The sequence below is a fragment of the Dendrobates tinctorius genome, unplaced genomic scaffold (genome assembly GCF_039654945.1).
Source record: "Dendrobates tinctorius isolate UK_male_01 unplaced genomic scaffold, ASM3965494v1 ptg000155l, whole genome shotgun sequence".
Lineage (NCBI taxonomy): Eukaryota > Metazoa > Chordata > Amphibia > Anura > Dendrobatidae > Dendrobates > Dendrobates tinctorius.
Genome location: NW_027361822.1, coordinates 19,506,024 through 19,525,397, shown reverse-complemented (window position 1 = coordinate 19,525,397; position 19,374 = coordinate 19,506,024). Strand labels below are relative to the sequence as shown.

At 44.0% G+C, this 19,374-nt stretch overlaps 1 protein-coding gene across 1 annotated transcript in view; it reads left to right on the top strand.

Annotated features, from left to right (window-relative positions):
* Window positions 1-12,977: 12,977 nt before the first annotated feature.
* LOC141051130 (uncharacterized) overlaps window positions 12,978-19,374 on the top strand; it is a 96,790-nt gene continuing 90,393 nt past the window's right edge. Inside the window, 6 exon segments of the mRNA XM_073548016.1 lie at window positions 12,978-13,019; window positions 18,230-18,379; window positions 18,509-18,688; window positions 18,772-18,895; window positions 18,979-19,076; window positions 19,275-19,372. Coding sequence (XP_073404117.1) covers window positions 12,993-13,019; window positions 18,230-18,379; window positions 18,509-18,688; window positions 18,772-18,895; window positions 18,979-19,076; window positions 19,275-19,372 — 677 coding nt within the window. The 5' untranslated portion in view covers window positions 12,978-12,992.

The window sequence follows — 19,374 nt, the reverse complement described above, 5'->3', positions numbered from 1 at the left end:
TTAGGTATTCACTGAACTTGTTAACTTTCAAACTCAAGAACACCCTTTATGCATGTATCAAATCTCAGAAAGTTTAAATTCTCTCTATTGAAGGGGATAACTTTCTGTTAGGTGGGGGACCAACCGTCGTGGACACCACCAGTCTTGAGAGTTGGGGCTCTGAAGTGCAGCGGCTGAATGCGCACTTGAAGATCAGTCAAGTACCGTGCTTGGCATTCTTTGGCACTCCCATTATTATTTATTATAGTGCCATTTGTTCCATGGAGCTTTACATGTGAAAATGGTATACAAAATAATAAAAAAACAAGTGCAATAATCATAAACAATACAAGTCACTGACTGGTACAGGAGGATAGAGGACTCGAGGGCTCATAGTCTACAAGGGATGGATGAGAATAGAGTAGGGGAGGGTAGAGCTGGTCATGCAGTGGTATAGTGGAACAAGGGTTACTGCAATTTGTAGGCTTGTCGGAAGAGGTAGGTCTTCAGGTTCCTTTTTATGATTTCCACGGTAGGTCATAGTCTAATATGTTTGGGTTGAGAGTTCCAGAGTTGGGGCAATGCACGGGAAAAATCTTGTATGCGATTGTGTGAAGAGCAGATAAGAGGGTAGTTGAGATGGAGAACTTGTGAGGATCGGAGGTGGCGTGCAGGTAAGTACCAGCATACTAAATTACAGATGTATGGAGGAGACATTGCAGATGGCTTTGTAAGTCATGGTTGAGGTTTTGAACTGGAGTCTCTGGTCAATGGGGAGCAAATGAAGGGATTGGCAGAGATGAGAGGCCGGGAAACAGGGTAGGATAGATTGGAGGGGTGTGACAGTGTTAGAAGGGAGGTCACAGAGCAGGAGGTTGCAGTATTCAAAGGCAGGAAATTATAAAGATATTCACTAGTGTTTTTGCAGATTTTTGGTTAAATAATATACGTACCCGGGAAATATTTTTGATTTGGAGTCAGCAGGAGATGAAAAAGGCTTGGATATGTGGTTTGAAGGAGAGAGCAGAGTCAAAGGTTACCCCGAGACGGCAAGCTTGTGGGACTGGGGAGAGTACACAGACATTGATTTTGATCAATTGGTCTGTTCGAGAAGTTGAATCATAGAATCATAGAATGGTAGAGTTGGAAGGGACCTCCTGGGCCATCTGGTCCAACCCCCTGCTCAAAGCAGGATTCGCTAAATCATCCCAGTCAGATGTCTGTCCAGCCTCTGTTTGAAGACTTCCATTGAAGGAGAACTCACCACTTCTCGTGGCAGCTTGTTCCACTCATTGATTACTCTAACTGTCAAAAAGTTTTTTCTAATATCTAATCTGTGTCTCCTCCCATTCAGTTTCATCCCATTGCTTCTAGTCTTTCCTTGTGCAAATGAGAATAAAGTTGATCCCTCTACAATGTGACAGCCCTTTAGATATTTGTAGACAGCTATTAAGTCTCCTCTCAGTCTTCTCTTTTGCAAACTAAACATTCCCAAATCCTGCAACCTTTCCTCATAAGACAGGGTTTGCAGACCGGTCACCATTCTGGTCGCTCTTTTCTGAACTTGCTCCAGTTTGTTGATGTCTTTTTTAAAATGTGGTGCCCAAAACTGGACACAATATTCCAGATGAGGTCTGACCAAAGAGGAGTAGAGGGAAATAATGACTTCACGTGATCTAGACTGTATGCTTCTGTTAATACATCCTAGAATTGCATTTGCCTTTTTTGCTGCTGCATCACACTGTTGACTCATATTCAGTCTGTGATCTATTAGTATACCCAAGTCTTTTTCACATGTGCAGTCACTTAGCCCTATTCCTCCCATTCTATATATGCTTTTTTCATTTTTATTGCTCAGATGTAGTACTTTGCATTTCTCCCTGTTAAAAACCATTCTGTTAGTTGCTGCCCACTTCTCCAGTTTATTTATATCTTTTTGAATCCTCTCTCTTCTCTAGTATTAGCTATCCCTCCTAGCTTTGTGTCATCAGCAAATTTAATCAGTTTACCCTCAATTCCTTCATCTTTTTTTGAATCAGATCTTTTTTATTAAACATTCAGGAATCAATACAGAAAGAATATGACATCTTATATAGCTAGTAAAATTTACATTGAGAGCAAATATTATTTAAAGGGTAAAACTCTTCCTGTGTAAGAATAAATAAAAAGAAGAAATCTCAAAACACAGATATTTGCATAAAATTGAGCCTATAAACAACATGGCTCCACAAATAAACAAAAATCAAAATTATACATCAGTGCCTCATTTCAGGGGGAAAACCATCCCCGCCAGCCGCGCCACTCCGCATCATATTTCGCCCCCCCCCCGCCCCCCACGGATATCAGGTCCAATCCACCCCAGCTCCCTCCCACCGCGCCACTCAAAATCTACTTCGCCACAAAGGGCACTAGACTTTATTTTCACCCCCCAAGCATCCCCTCATCGCAAGCACAACAGCAACTGGTCCAACATCGCATCCCGTACCAGTGCGCCCGAGGGGAGACCCGGTGACTCCATCCATGGCTGCCAAATTTTGTAAAACTTTCTTAATGCATTTCTTTTTAAATAAGCCCCCCTTTCCAATCTGATGACATTATTTAGTTTATTTTTAAGCTCTGACAATGTTGGTGGCATAGGATCCAACCAATGATATGCAAGTATCTTTCTTGCCTGATACAGGATGCGTGCTATTCCCAGGGCCACTGCAGAGTCCGGGTCAACCCCCTCCTCCCACAAATTCAACAAACATAGACGAGGTGACGGTCGTATTGTGATATGGTATACTTGGGCTATGAGTCCCAGGGTCTGCCTCCAGAAATCCCCAATGTGCCCGCACTCCCACATAACATGCATCAAGTGGGCATCATCCTGCCCACACCTAACACATTGTGTATTGGGCCTAAGTCCCATTTTAAATAATAAGCTGGGTGTTTTATATACCCTGTGAATGAGATATATTTGCGAAAGCCGCTGGCACTCAGAAACCGCCATTTTAGGGACCTGTTCTAGAATATCGGACCACTGGTCCTCCGTCAGGGGGCCAACGTCCCGTTCCCACTTATTCTTAGCAGCAGTCAGTGGATATGTCTCCAGATGGGCAGGTAATAATCTTTTATATAATTCAGAGATAAGTCCCCTAGAAGACTCAGATGTAAGTAGCATATGTAGTGTTTGATTATGTGTCACTATCACCGGATTTGTCCTTCTCTGTTTTTCCAATGCATGTCTTAGCTGTAAGTACTGATAAAAGAAGACGTGCGGGAGGTGAAATTCTGTTCTCAATTGTTCAAAACTCTTAAGAGTATTATTTTGCAAAATTTGTGACACCAGATAAATCCCTTTATCTTCCCATCTTCCGAACCCCACCAGCTTTTTGATCTCTTGCAAATCCGGATTTCGCCACAATGGCCACAATTCCGTAGGCCCATTTATCTTCAAAAGAGACTTACCCCTATCCCACACCTTGAAAATCATAGCCAACGTGGGGTATCGTGCCCCATTTATCTGCCGTCTTCCCACCTCCAACCGGCACCCTGGATATTTCCATACCGATCCTTCCCTCACAATATCACCACCATTGTCACACGCCCCGTCTCTACCCCAACCCTTAAGATGTTGCATCTGGGAGGCTATAAAGTATATGAATGGGTTTGGCACCGCCAATCCTCCCTCCTCCTTCCCTCGCTGCAGTATCTCCAAGCGAATCCTAGCCTGTTTTTTCTTCCAAATTAATTCCCGGAATAATGTATTTATTTTTGCAAAAAAGTCCCTACAGATCCACACCGGAGAATTATGTATCAAATATAATAATTGTGGCATCATTACCATTTTGATTAAGTTAGATCTACCAATATTCGACAACGGCAGGCGACACCAAGTATGTACTTTTGCTCTAAATCGCTGCAACAGGGGCTCCAGATTCAGAGCCCGAAAATCCTTCGGGGCAGGACTAACAATTATACCCAGATACCTAAACCTCCGAACTACAGGGACCGGTATCTGCAAATCTGAGAAATCCGCCGGGAGAGGGTCTATCGGCATTAAAGCTGATTTGGACCAATTAATCCGAAGACCAGACCTCAGCCCAAATTCTCGAATGACCTCCATTGCCGGCAAAATCGAGGAATGTACCTTATCTAAATATAGAAGTAAATCATCCGCGTACAATGATATCCTCAACTCCACAGTTCCACATCTGAATCCCATTATTTCTCTGGACTTCCGAATTGCAACTGCCAATGGCTCCACCGCAGTAGCAAATAGCAAGGGCGAGAGCGGGCACCCCTGTCTAGTACCTCTCCCAAGAGGAAAAGACTCAGAGACCCTGCCATTAGCCCCAACCTTCGCCACCGGCGAGCCATACAACAGCCTCACCCAATTTATAAATCTGTGTCCAAAGCCCATTTTCCGAAGTACCGCCCACAAAAAACCCCACTCCAAACTATCGAACGCCTTAGCGGCGTCTAAGGACAAAATTGCTCTTCCCCCCAACTCCCCAGAACTATGTTGAATCCCCAAGTATAGTTTCCTAAGGTTCATAGATGTGGCTCTGCCTGGGATAAATCCCGTCTGATCCTTCTGTATAACAGATGAGATAACTCGGGACATCCTATTGGCGAGTACCTTGGCCAATAATTTAACATCTGTTGATAATAGGGAAATCGGGCGATATGAATCCGGAACCTCTGGATCCTTTCCGGGCTTTAATATTAAAACTATCAAAGCTTCCCTCATAGATGGCGGGAGGACCCTCTGCCTTTCAGCCTCTTCAAATACCTTAAGTAGCTTAGGTAGCAGTAAGGGTGCATAGGTTTTGTAAAACTCGCCAGGCAGGCCATCCATTCCTGGAGCCTTTTCATTTTGCATCTGACCAAGCGCCTCCTCCAACTCCTCCAACAGGATGTCCCGATCCAATGAATCCCTATCGCTATCAGCCAATGCAGGGAGAGAGAGAGCATCCAGGTACTGCTCAATCTCAGTCTCCGTGAGACTGCAATCTGATGTGTATAGTCGCATATAATACCTCCTTATCTCACTCACTATGTCCGCACTGTCTGTCACAGGACCACCCGAGTCCGTTTTTAGCCTATTGATATATGAAGATCCGTCCTGTGCTCTAATGACCGTGGCCAATAAATGTCCTACTCCCTCCCCCTCTATAAAATATTTTTGTTTGAGGAAATAACGTTTATTTGCTGCCGCCGACATGAGGTTTTCCCTGAGCGACCCCTGTGCCTTCTCCAAAGCTTTTTTAGTTTCCTCTGTCGGGTTGAGTATCACCGCAGCCTCCGCAACAGACACCTCCTGGATCAGACTCTGGGTGTAGCGTCTATTTTGGCTTTTCCGTGTGCATATTTCTCTAATATATAAGCCCCTGACATAGGCTTTCATGGAATCCCAGACTATGTGTGATGATGCAGAGTACTCATTAAGTTGAAAATATTCTAGAATGGCATCATGCAAAGATCCCCCTATAAGTTGGATCCAGAAGGGATTAAGCTTCCAGATAGGTCTAGATAGGGTGAGGGGGTGTCCCCATGAAAGTGTGACATGTAGCGGCGAGTGATCAGATACACTTCTAGGCAGGTAGGCCACCCCTCGTACATATGGGGTCATGAGTGTATTCCCAATGGCCAGGTCTATCCGTGACATAGCGTGGTGGGAGCTAGAGTAGCAGGAAAACTGTCTGGCTGTGGGGTTTTGGACACGCCAAAGATCTACCATACCCAGCTCCACTAACGTTCTAGCAAATGAGGTTGAGGCTGCATCCTCTGATATGTTTCCCGAATGCAACTTATCCAAATAGGGATGCAAATATGTATTAAAATCTCCTATTAGAAGAGTCGGCGCAGGGGGAAAGGAACCCAAAATAGACAAGATTCTTTTTACTGGTTCGACTGAATAGGGCGGGGGGATGTATATGGCAACCAAAATAAATTGTATACCGTATAACGTGCAAAGCAAACATACAAATCTGCCCCCAGGGTCAACCACTGATTTAGTACATGAGAAGGGGATGGACCTGTGCACCAGCACACTGACACCCCGCGCATGGGGCGAGTACGTGGAATGATATTCATGTGAAACCCATCCCTTTCTTAGCCAATGAATATTATCTTTCACCATGTGGGTCTCAGACATACACAGGATAGCCGGGAGAAATTTCTGCATATTAGTAAATATAGCACATCTCTTATTTGCATCCCCGAGCCCCCTAACATTCCACGCTACAATATTAAGTGATATCGCCATAAGAGCAGACTAAAAAATGAGAAATCGGAACATACTCCACTCCCGAGGGAGAGAGGCAATCTCCACCATCCCTCAGTACAATGAATTGGGCGACACGGCTGACGCACATCACATCCCACAGAACAATTAGGGAATACAACAACAAACGAAAAAAACAAAGGAGGGAGAGGGAGCACTGCACACCAGTGCACAGCGCCCCTACCCCCAAACACAAGTGTAACTTGCACATTTCTCTCAAATAGAGAGAATCAGGGCTAGAAAACTCGCCCAGAGTCCATGCAGGGAGAAGGGTCCACAGCTTGTCACTGTAACGAGTGTCCACAGCAATCCGGTCAGCTCCCGCCCTGAATCCGAAATGGAATGAACAGTAGTAATTATACCAGCATAGCGTCCTAGACAAAAAGGAGTAACAACACCTGGTGGCGAAAAAAGGGAGAACTTCAAGTATTCTTCCTCCTCATGGACCTCTCATTAATATCCAGCCAGGACAGCGCCATTCCCGCCGTATCAAAAAAGTGCGTTTCTCCATTCACATCAATCCGCAGTCTAGCAGGGTACATCATGGAATATGTCACCTGTAAGTCACGTAGGCGTTTTTTAATCTCAATAAATTGCGCCCTTTTACGCTGCACCTCCAGGGAAAAATCAGGGAAAATGGAGACTTTCCTCCCATTAATAGCAAGTTCCTTAATGTCTCTGGATCTGCGCAGGATAGCATCTCTATCTTTAAAGTGTAGGAGCTTAAGCAAGATGGGACGCGGGGGTGCTCCCGGCGGGGGGGCATGCGTAGGGACCCTGTGTGCTCTCTCAATAGTAAAGAATGGGGACAAAACATCTTTACCAAAGGTGTCCATTAGCCATTTTTCAAAAAAGCCAAGTGAGTCAGTCCCCTCCGTCCTCTCCGGAACCCCCACCAGTCGCAGATTACTTCTACGGGAGCGGTTCTCTAAATCATCCACCTTGTTCAGCAGTATTGTAATATTTTGCGTGGCTTTTCCCAGCTCCCGTGTTATTGGTGGCAATTTATCCTCCGTCGCACCAACACGCTCCTCCAGTTCCCCCACCCTGGCAGTCACCCCTCGCAGCTCTTGTTTAATACAGGCCATGTCCTTGGTGACAATCTCCATTTGATTACTTAGAGTGGCCAGTGTGGTATTGCAGGAGTTAATTGCTGCGAGGATTTCTCCCAGTGTGGGCTCAGCAGTCACAGACTCCGGCTGCTCCCCATCCCCCACTCCTTCCTCCTCCAGCACAGGCCCCTGTGTCTGCACATGTTGGGCTGAAGGGGGGCCCAGTTTACTCACTGTTCCCTCCCTGGAGAGATGATCCTCCAGCTCCACGCTGCATCCAGCGTCTGCCTCAGTCTGTGCACTGGGCGATCGAGCAGCAGCAGGAGGCACCCTTGCATATCGTTCCAGCCTGCCAGCAGCTCCCATCGCTCCACTACCAGCCGACTTGTTGTTTGCTGGTGCCATCCTGGATGTAGCAGAGGCGCGCCCCGGCGTCTCCTTATCTTTTTTACTGCTGCGGTTCGACATGGCCCAAGGATCCTCCGCTGTCTAAACGCCCAGGGAGATATTGCAGCCCTCCAGGTCAGTGGGACTCGTCAGCAGTGCCGGTAATCAGGATTTATTGTCGGATCCGGGCAGGAGCTCTCTCACTCCACGTCCTCCCTACATGAGGTCCAGGCCACGCCCCCCCTCAATTCCTTCATCTAAATCGTTGATAAAGATGTTGAACAATACAGGGCCCAGGACAGAGCCCTGTGGTACCCCACTTGAGACATTCTTCCAACTGGATGTACAGCCATTTACGACCACTCTTTGGGTCCGATCACTAAGCCAGTTATGAATCCACCTAACAGTTGCCTTGTCCATCCCATACTTAGTCATTTTTTCAATAAGGATTGTATGAGAGACTTTGTCAAATGCTTTGCTGAAGTCAAGATATACTATATCTACAGCATTTCCTTGATCCACCCAATCAGTGATACCGTCATAGAAGGAAATTAAGTTAGTCTGACATGACTTATTAGCTACAAACCCATGCTGACTCTGTTTAATCACTTCATTCTTATCCAGGCATTGACATACATGTTGTTTAATAATTTGTTCAAAGATCTTTCCTGGTATAGAAGTCAGACTCACCGGCCTATAGTTGCCTGGGTCCACCTTCTTCCCCTTTTTGAAGATAGGAACAACATTTGCTCTTCTCCAGTCTTCTGGCACTTCTCCTGTTCTCCAAGAATTTTCAAAGATTATGGAGAGGGGTTCAAAAATTTCTTCTGCTATCTCCTTCAGTAAGTTGAGATGGGGGAAAGCTGATGAATTCTGTTTTGTCCATGTTAAGTTTTAGAAATAGAGCAAAGGAAAATGAAATAGAGGACAGTGATGAATTCTGGATAGTAAAGAGTTGATAGCGGGACCAGAGGTAGATCTGTGTGTCCTCAGCATAGAGATGATATTGAAAGCCATGGGAGTCTGAGATGTCCGAGGCCGAAGGTGTAGATGGAGAAGAAGCAGGGGTCCTAGAACTGAACCTTGGGGGACACCGACGGGGTGAGATGAGGATGTGGTGTGTGAGTGGGAGATGCTGAATGTCATGTCTGTTAGGTATGAAGAGATCCAAGTTAGGGCCAAGTCTATGATGCCAAGAGATAAGAGAATCGGTAGTAAGAGGAAATGGTCCACTGCATCAAGGGCGGATTACAGGTTCAAGAGGACAGAGTATTGGCACTTGGCTTTGGTGGTTAGTAGGTCATTAGTGACATAAGTTAGGGCAGTTTTGGTGGAATTATGCGGTCGGAAGCCAGATTGTAACCGGTCAAAGAAGGAGCAGGAGAAGAGGTGGGGGGACAGTTCTAGATGGACATGCTGTTCCAGTAGTATTGATACATAGAGGAAAAGTGATATGACATGCTATTCCAGTAGTTTTGAGGCATAGGGGAGAAGTGATGTGGGATGTTAGCTAGATACAGAGGATGGGTCAGGCTTTTTGAGGATAGTTGTTATCGAGGCATGTTTAAAGCAAGAGGGAAATATACCAGTTGTTAGAGATGGGTTAGTGATGTGATGAAGACTGGTGAGGTTTGGGATGGGATTGGGTCAAGTACACAGGTGGTGAGCTGTGATCTGGAGAGTGGAGTGGAAAGTTTATTTTCTGTAATGGTGGTAAAGCTGGTTTTGGAGGAGGGCTGAAAATAGTTATGTGTAGGGGTTGTGGGGACTGTTGGCCAAAGCTATCTCTGATGTTGTCAAAGTCTTCAGCTGCGATAAGAGGAGAGGGAGGAGGTGCTGGTATATGGAGGAAAGAATTGAAAGTTTTGAATAGCTGTTAAGGGTTGTGAGACGGATGATATGAGAGATGAGAAGTAGGTTTGTTTTGCAGCCGTGATTGAGGATTTAAAATTGGTGGGCAACTGTTTGTATGTAATGAAGTGCTCATTGGAGTGTGATCTCTTTCATCTCTGCTGAGCAACTCTGGAAACTGGCCTCAGTTCTTTAGTGAGGCTGGTGTGCCAGGGTTGCCTGTTGATTGTGCGAGCTTTGGTCTGTGTGAGGCGGGTGACCCTATTGGAGAGCTGCAATTATTTTGGTGTTATATAACGTGGCAGAAGCATGTGGATCGAGTAAGGAACCTATGTCAGCAAGAGGGAGAAGTGACTCCTAAAATAAGTGTAAATCAAGGTGTTTGAGATTTCTGTTAGGGTGTACAAGTTTGTGGAGTGAGGATTGTGCTCTTGGAAAGGAGAGGAAAGAGAATACGAGTAGGTTGTGGTCAGACAGGGAAAGGTTAGATAGGGAACCGAGGCAGGTGAAGATGAGGTCCAGTGTGTGGCCATTTTTGTGATTCGCTGCGGAGGATCATTGAACGAGACCGAAGGAGGAAGTAAGTGTTAGAAGCTTGGAGACAGCCAAGTGGGACGTGTAAATGGAAATGTTGAAGTCACCCAAGATGGTAGAGGGGATGTAGGCGGAAAGGAAATGAAGTAATCAGTAGCAGTAAATGACAGCCAGTTGTAGTGGGGAGTAGATTTGAACAGGGTGCGCCTCAAAAGAAGAGAGAGAAACTAATGGTGGCAGTGGAATTGAGGTGAAAGAGCAGTTATCTGACAGGAGAAAACCATCCACCTTGTGTGTTCCTGGGGCAGGGTGTGTTAGAAAGATGGAGTCTAAAATAAGAAATTGCAGCTGTAGAGGCTATGTCAGACGGTGTGAGCCGAGAGACATGCAGCTGTGACGACTCAAACCTATTTTATGAGCACGCTGTAAACACTCGTTTAGCACACGAGCATGCTTGCTCATCACAAAATATCAGTCATTGGAAAAGCTGGATAGCAGTATCAAACATACCAGGAACATGCAGCACAGACAAAAGGAATATAAGGCGTTGGAAAAGCTGAGGAGCAGTATCCATTAAACCTGCAGGAAGAGTAGGGACCATACTGCAATTATACCTGAAATATTGAAATGCCCTAAGAAATTACCAGAACCCACCATTAGTTGGAAGAACACAAGAAAAAAAAATCCAGCTCAAGAAGTGGCTAAAATGAGACAATTTTATTGGACAACTAAAAAAAATTAAAAATTCATGTAAAATTCTTAATACAGCAAATACCTATACACACCAGAGAAGAAGATCTACGCGTTTCAACTTAATAAAGTCTTATTCATGATCTGACTCAAGATGCAATCCTCCTCTCTTTATACCCCACAAGTGGTGCTGATTGGATCAATAGTAAAAAATGCAAATCTCAAATTGTTAGAAAAACACTCAATATTCATATAATAAAAACATACAATCAAGCTCTCCACAAAACACTTGTTGCAAATGACAGATTTAGTACAATTTTCAAACCATGGCATTCAAACCATGCGGTATTCTAGTTTCTAATACAAACATCCAGTAGGTCTCTTGATTCAATCATTTCTGGTGCATGTTACCACCTCTGCGTGGCTTATACATTTTTTCAACACCACAGAATTTGAAGCTAGACAAATTTCCTCTATGTACATGACGGAAATGTCAGGAAACCGCAGACTGAGAACTTGTTTCCTAATTTACCGCATCCGATAGATGGCGTCGAATCCTAATTTTTAATGGACCTGTGGTGTATCCAATATATTGTATTTTGCATTCCTCACATTCCACCAAATGCACTACATACTCAGAATTGCAATTCATATAATCATGGATAAGGAACTCTTTCTTATTATGACAAGAAAATAATGTGTTGGTCTTGCTAACATAGTGACATGTCTTACATTTATTTGCTCCACATTCGAAAAGCCTGGTGGCATCCAGCCAAGTGGCTCTACCAGCTCCCCGTGAAGAGCTCAAAAACAAACTGGGAGATAGGATCGATTCCAACACCGGACCTTTTCTTGCCACAAAATTTACCTTATTCTATGCTAATACTTTATTTATCATCCTGTTTTAGCATAGGCAAGTATTCTCTGACAATATTAGTGATCTCTCCAAATTGGGAGCTATAAGTGGTACTAAATGTCAGATTTTTATTATACATATTTTTTTGTCCACTTTTCCTTTTCATTACCAACAAATTTTGTCTGTCCACACTAGACGCTTTTATTCGTTCCTGATCCAAGTTCCTAGGATAACTCCAAAATTTAAGACGTTGACAAACCATATCAGCTTCTTTCAAAAAATGTATCATTTGAACAATTTCTTTTAGTTTGTATTAGTTCCCCAAAGGGAATAATTTTAATAACATGTTTGGGGTGACATGAATTAGCTCTAAGGATTGAATTACTATCTGTAGGCTTCCTAAAAGGTGTGATATCTATAGTACCATTATTTACTTTACTGCAAAGATTCACTCGTACACACACGGCTCCGCTGCGTGCACCTCATACACACACGGCTCCGCTCTGTACACCTCGTACACACACGGCTCTGCTCCGCACACCTCATACACACACGGCTCCGCTCCGTACACCTTGTACACACACGGCTCCGCTCCGTACACCTCGTACACACACGGCTCCGCTCCGTACACCTCATACACATGAGTCTCTGCTCCGTACACACGCGGCTCTGCTCTGTACACCTCGTACACATGCGGCTCTGCTCTGTACACACGTGGCTCCACTCCGTACACACACAGCTCTGCTCCGTACACCTTGTACACACACGACTCCGCCCCGTACACCTCATACACACACGGCTCCGCACACCTTGTACACACACGGCTCCGCTCCATACACCTCGCACACACACAGCTCCGCACACCTTGTACACACACGGCTCCGCTCCATACACCTCGCACACACACGGCTCTGCACACCTCGTACACACACGGCTCCGCTCCGTACACCTCGTACACATGCGGCTCCACTCCGCACACCTTGTACACAAACGGCTCCGCTCCATACACCTCGCACACACACGGCTCCGCACACCTTGTACACATACGGCTCCGCTCCATACACCTTGTACACACACGGCTCTGCCCCGTACACCTCGTACACACATGGCTCTGCTCCGTACACCTCGTACACATGCAGCTCCGCTCTGTACACCTCGTACACGTGCGGCTCCGCTCCGTACACCTCGTACACACAGGGTTCTGCTGCATCCACACTGTAAACCCCTCCTGACCCCACACAGAAACTTCCCCTCATCCAGCACCATGACAACCAGCACAGCAGAGTCCTGCATACACTGAGGATCATGTGACCCCTGACTCCTCCCCTCCTGTGACCTCATCCCAGGTCCTGTGCGCACAGAGCAGCCATATATGTGGAGTGCGGCTCTGCAGGTGGAGGTAGGCGCTGGAGATTCCCCATTACTGGGCTGCACAGGGGGCAGTAACCCCTCCATTCCCGGAGATAGCGCCCCCTGCAGGTGGAGGTAGGTGCTGGAGATTCCCCATTACTGGGCTGCACAGGGGGCAGTAACCCCTCCATTCCCGGAGATAGCGCCCCCTGCAGGTGGAGGTAGGTGCTGGAGATTCCCCATTACTGGGCTGCACAGGGGGCAGTAACCCCTCCATTCCCGGAGATAGCGCCCCCTGCAGGTGGAGGTAGGTGCTGGGGATTCCCCATTACTGGGCGCAGGGGGCAGTAACCCCTCCATTCCCAAAGACCGTGCGCCCAGCGGTAGTGTGGCTCCAGTACTGCCTTACATCCTCCCTTCTCATAAGGTTTGCTCTCACCCGCTGTGTGGTGGTTGTTGGGTGTCTGCCGGCTTCAGTTGTCCTGGACCATTTTCCTGCACCAAGTGACTGTGCTGTGTACTAAGCTTATTTGTGTGTAACGTGCGCATATTTATTGTGTATATATTAGAGATGATAAAATCTGCCAAGAATTGAATTTATCAAATATTGAAGATTTTACAGGGAAATTTGATTTGCAGCGAAGTTTGATGCAAATGAACTGTTCCTTCTTATGGACTGGGATCTGTGAAGACCTCAGAGCAAAGTCAACATAAGATGTAGATAAAATAATAATAATATCACGCACCTGTTCCACCGCCCTGCAGCTCGCCATCTGGTCCTCTGCACCTCTTGCTTTGACCTTTCCCCATCATACGCATCCTCTCAGGCCTACTTTAGGCCTCTGATGTCATGACCTAATGAAGTGTGTCACCTAAGGCCCAATCAGGACCAGCAATGATGTCACAGGTCTCCACAGTTCGAGAAGATCCAACATAGAGTAATTCAGGCCAATGACGATGCGAGTGATGGGAAAATGTAAAAAAAAAAAATTTTTGACGGGTCTGTTGAGTTCTATTTTTTCATGTTATTTGCTGGCTATATGGTTCATCAAGCTTTCAGCCACAACTGACTGTCATATTGCTGCACTACACTCGTGAAGAGAAAGTTTTAAAAAAAAACTGCATTCTGGAGAATACAACTTAAAAAAAAATCCAAGGAAAATTTCCTGTATACTGTTTATATTTCTACTCATATATAATGTGTATAGATTTTAATTTGAGCATGGTGGCGCAGGGGAGCCCTCAGTCAGTTATGATTCTACTTGTGGAACTGATAATGAAGGAGACACTGCAGCCAGTGCAGGTGCTATCCATCCGGGGATTAGTTTGTCTGGGACCTATGCTTCCACCCTGCCTGGCTGATTGGGTTGTGTGGTGTCCAGCAGCACAGCAGTAGTATTTAGATCCCTACTGTGGCCATTAAGGAAGTACCCTAATTAAACTCTCTGATTCTGTTTCTGGTTCTGGCCCTCCAGTTTTAGACCTGGCTAGTTACACATCACTTTTCTCAGGTTCGCTTATCCAGCCAGCAGCCATTCAGTGGAAACCACGGAAGGGGCCCTGGACCTCTGTATAGAGGGTACATAGTAAAGTCTGAGGATATTCTTTGATCTGTTACACTAAGATAGAGGGAAAAAAAGACTACTGTGTTATGATCAGGGCTGTGGAGTCGGAGTCATGGAGTTGGAGCCCATTTTGGTGTAGTCGGTATAAAATGGACCGACTCTGACTTCTAAAATATATAATACATTTGGTACAGTAGTTCAATGCAGTTTGTGGGAAATATTTTTTTCATAAGAATTTGGGAAAGTTATGAAATATACTATTCCTGATCTAAGGTGTAGACTTTTGGCTGAGATGAATCTGTGCTCATAAGTAGTGAAACTCCTCCTCTACAGATAAGGGGAAAAAATAAACTCACAGGGAAGGAATGCCTTCATTCATCTCAGAACTTCTGGAGTGAACAGGAAAGCAGGATTAGGGAAGGTAAGTACTTCTTAAAGCATATCTAAACTTTCGATAAACTGTGCATAAATCAATAGTCCGGTATATGTTGTCTCTGTATGCTTGATGTTTTAGTTTCGGAAATACAGTAACAGGATCGATGAGGGCATATATTTTTTCTTGTGTGTATATGTGTTCTGGTGATTCAGCACAAAAATGCTCCATCCCTCCTTCCCTCTTCATAGACTGTGAAGAAATATGATGTAAAGCATTTAGTGACCTTAACCCTGAGACAAGCTTCACATTGAAAGTTCAGAGTAAAGGTATCTAACAACATATTTTACAAACTTTATACTTATCATCTGTCCTATTGATTTATACAAAGATTATTTTATTTCTATCCCAAATTATACAGTGCATGATTCTCTATTCTTGCAAGAATTATAATATACCTTATTTTTTTTACAGGACAAAATTATTTTGAAAATGAATTTACATAATTACAAAATGTCTAAGAAGCATCTTATGAAGTCAGCTGTATTTGAGCATTTCACAGTGACTCAAGATAAAAAAAAAACATTTTGTGTGTCAGTGTATAAGTGACCCAGATGAAAACAAATGCTGTGATGCCAAAATCAGTGCATACTCAGGCAGTGATAAAAATGCTCCTTCGAGAGCTTCCAATCTAAAAATACATTTACAGCTATGGCACCCAGAAGTTTACAAAGATGTGCTTGAAAAAGATCACAGCAGCACCAAGAAACCAGAGAACAGCACTTCCCACCAGGCAAAGAAGGAGGAAAGAGCGTCTCAAACATCAGTTACAAGACATTTTGTAAGTGACAAAGTTACTGTAGCAATGACAGCAGATGTGTTTAAAAGACAGTTCATCAAGCTTGTTGTGAAGAACAGTGTACCATTATCATTATTTGAACGACCAGCTTTTACAACTCTTAATGGAGAAATGGCCCGCAAACTCGGTGTTTCTCTGGAAAGAGAAAGTATTAGAAAATTAGTGATTGAAGAAGCCCTTAACCAAAAGGAAGATCTTAAAGACTCTCAAGAGACTCTTTATGTTTCTTAAAATAGATGCCTGCACATGTCACAGAGTGAACTATTTTGCTATCAATGTTCGATATGCTTGTGACAACAAAAAAATTGTTACTAAGACGCTGGCAGTAAAAGATACTAAAGCTCATCACAGCAGCCAATTTCTCCAAGCTTTAGTGGAAAAAGTTCTACAAGATTATGAACTCAAAAAAGAACAGGTTCTTGCTATTGTAACTGATAATGCTTCAAACATGATAAGTACAATTAAACTGATGAATGAGAATAATGAAGGTGAAAAACAGCTAGAAGAACATTTCACATTCAGTATGTTGGAGATGGAAGGCTACAGTCCTGTTCCCATAATGGAGGAGCAAACAGATATTACTACAGAAGAACAGCAAAATGATTCTTTACAATTAGATGATCTTGTTGAAGCTGCTTCACGCCTCTTTCCTATTCTTCACATGCGCTGTGTTGTGCACACGCTGCAGCTGGCAATAAGAGATAGTCTGCAAGAGGGACATGCTGGAACTCTGATTAGCGAAGTGGGGAAATTGGCTATTGCCGCCAGAACCCCTAAAATTGATTCCATCTTGAAGAGACGTGCTGGAAAAGGGGAAATTGTGGAGTAAAGCCATTCGGCGGGGCAGCACCTATTTAATGATTGAGTGATTGCTTGAGCTGAAACCCTTCCTTGTAGATGTGGCCAACCCTCAGGTAACACTACATAAAGGTCAATGGACAAAGGTGACTGAATTGAAAGAATTGCTTCATCACCCATTTACAGTGACTAAAAAGTTACAAGCTGAGGATTTAACTCCTGGCATTTTTATAAAGGAGTGGAAGAACTTGTTGTTTTGCCTGTCCCAAAGAGGAGGTTTAATCGCAGATGGCATAGCTGCTTCAATGAAATGGAGAGACACAGCTATTGGAAAATAAAATTCTTCTGGCAGCTGTTTATGTGGACCCAAGTCATCGTATATTGCTGGAAGCTCAACAGCTTAATAAAGGAAAAGAAGCTCTGATTGAGATAGCAGTTAAGATGAATGGGCTACAGGACAGGCAAGAACAAGAGGGCTCGAGTCCTGCCAGTGCTGCTGCTGCCGTTTCTTCATCCTCATCAGATGAGGAGTTTGATGACATGGAGCAGGCAAAGCGTTGCTGCAGGGAAAAACATTCCACTCCCATAGAAAAAAGTTTGACCATATTTCAGCAACATTTTTCGCTTGCTCTCAAAGAAGTAGAAGAGTTCAATCATTCATCAAAACTGACTGTGCATGAGGCAATTCCTTTATACCCTGAAATTGTTAGAGCTGTTCCCATGTGGATACTGATTTGCCACCAACCTAAGTTACTGTAGAGAGGTTGTTCTCTAGCCTTAAAATAAATAGGTCAGATTTGAGGTAATCTATGAAGGAGGATCTGATGGAGGTGATACTATTTCTCAGAACAAATTCATAAACTGCACAAATGTTATTCAGTACGTTTTTGTTGAAAACTGTTTTTTTTCCACTTGCTGCATAGTGTATAATAAATAGTAAATATGCAAAAAAAAATTTGTTCTAAAGTTGTATTCCAGTAAATATATTTTTTGTTCTATCTAAATGGCTTGATTATTGTATCTTAATAATGATTAAAAGCCTGATGTTACCATTTTACTACAGTAAATTTATCATTGAAACTTAAACATGAGCCATGTATGAGGGAGTCAGAGTCATGGAAATTGATGAGTCGGAGGTTTGGTTTACCGACTCCACAGCCCTGGTTATGATCACTGATAAATAAAGGTGTGGATTCTGGGTTATATACATTTGTCTGTAATCTTACTTCATGAGACCCTTTGTTCTTGTCCCTGTGCCTGAAATCTGAATAAAAAGCTTCAGCTCTGAAAGAACCAAAGTTGTATACTGTGAATTTTTCTCTGGTGGTGGTGAAAGTGAATGCATTCTAAAGTTTGAAACTACAGTGGTCATGCCAGTATGTATGACCTGAAGCCTGTGGTGGTCTGCAGCGATCATGTCCAGTTACATGCTGGAAATACGTTTTCTGACAGTGATTCATTGTACTGTTTATGTGACAAATGTTGTCCTGAGTTATGGATGAGTTGGTTTGAAAAGCAATTAAACTCATGTTCCAGTTCATATCAAGAGGGAATACAACCTCTACATGCTATATTTCTCCATGTTCCCCCTTACTATCTCCAGTAATTGTATTATTACATGAGATCTTTATGATGTTACATCGGCTCATCTTCTTCCCATTCAGATTTGTACAATATCGAATCCTCTCAGTGGAGATCTTCTATATAAGAGAATTTTCCTGATTGACCCATCAAAGATGGATAGGGACAGGGAAAAGATGGCGGAGAGGATGTTACACCTCACCCTAGATATTCTCTTTCTGCTTACTGGAGAGGTGAGAGACTCTGATGACATCACATTACATCATTCTTATCTATGGGAATAACAGATGGACAGAACTGGAGAGGTGAGGACTCTGGAAATGTCTGTAGTGAGATTTATTAATGTGTCTCTCCATAACCAGGATTACACAGTAGTGAAGAAGACCTCTAGTGAGTGCTGTCAGGCCCCTGTGTCCGAGGATTGTGGCAGAACCATGAGTCCAATCACAGTGCCTCCACCTCGCCCCCTAATACATAAGGACATCGAATACCAGAAGATCCTAGAACTTGTCTACAGAATGATTGAGCTGCTGACTGGAGAGGTGACACTGCTGGGAATGCTGGGACATTATACAGTAATGCTATAAAGGGATCAGGGGGATGACGGTATCTTTGCATGTGTCAGGTTACTTTAAGGTGTCAGGATGTCACCGTCTATTTCTCCATGGAGGAGTGGGAGTATTTAGAAGGACACAAAGATCTGTACAAGGACATCATGATGGAGGTTCCCCAGCCCCTCACATCACCAGGTAATAGGCAGGAATAAATACACACGGCCTATAATTATCTGTGTGTAAAGAATGAATTCAGTCCCTGTATGTGTTTCCTCCAGTTGTATCCAGTAAGAGGACAACACCAGAGAGATGTCCCCGTCCTCCTCGTCCACAGGGCTGGAAACAAGAAAATCCCAATGTTCCTCAGGATCATCAGGTAGATGGAGAGAAGGTGTCATGAGATCTCCCCTATGATGTGTAGACAGCTGTGAAGATCTTGTGCTCAGTCTTGCTTTATCCACCAGTATTACATGTTTTATACTTGTGTAATGAGAACGGTGGAGATGGCAGGATTAGAGCTGATCATAGATGTGACTTCTCCATCTGTCTGTGACTTTTCCAATATTTGTTTCAGGGTAAAGATCTGACCGATATTAATACTACAGAGACATATGTGAGGGGTGATGAGTGGTGTAAAGAGGAGATTCCTACAGATAATCGCCCAGGTAAGTAGT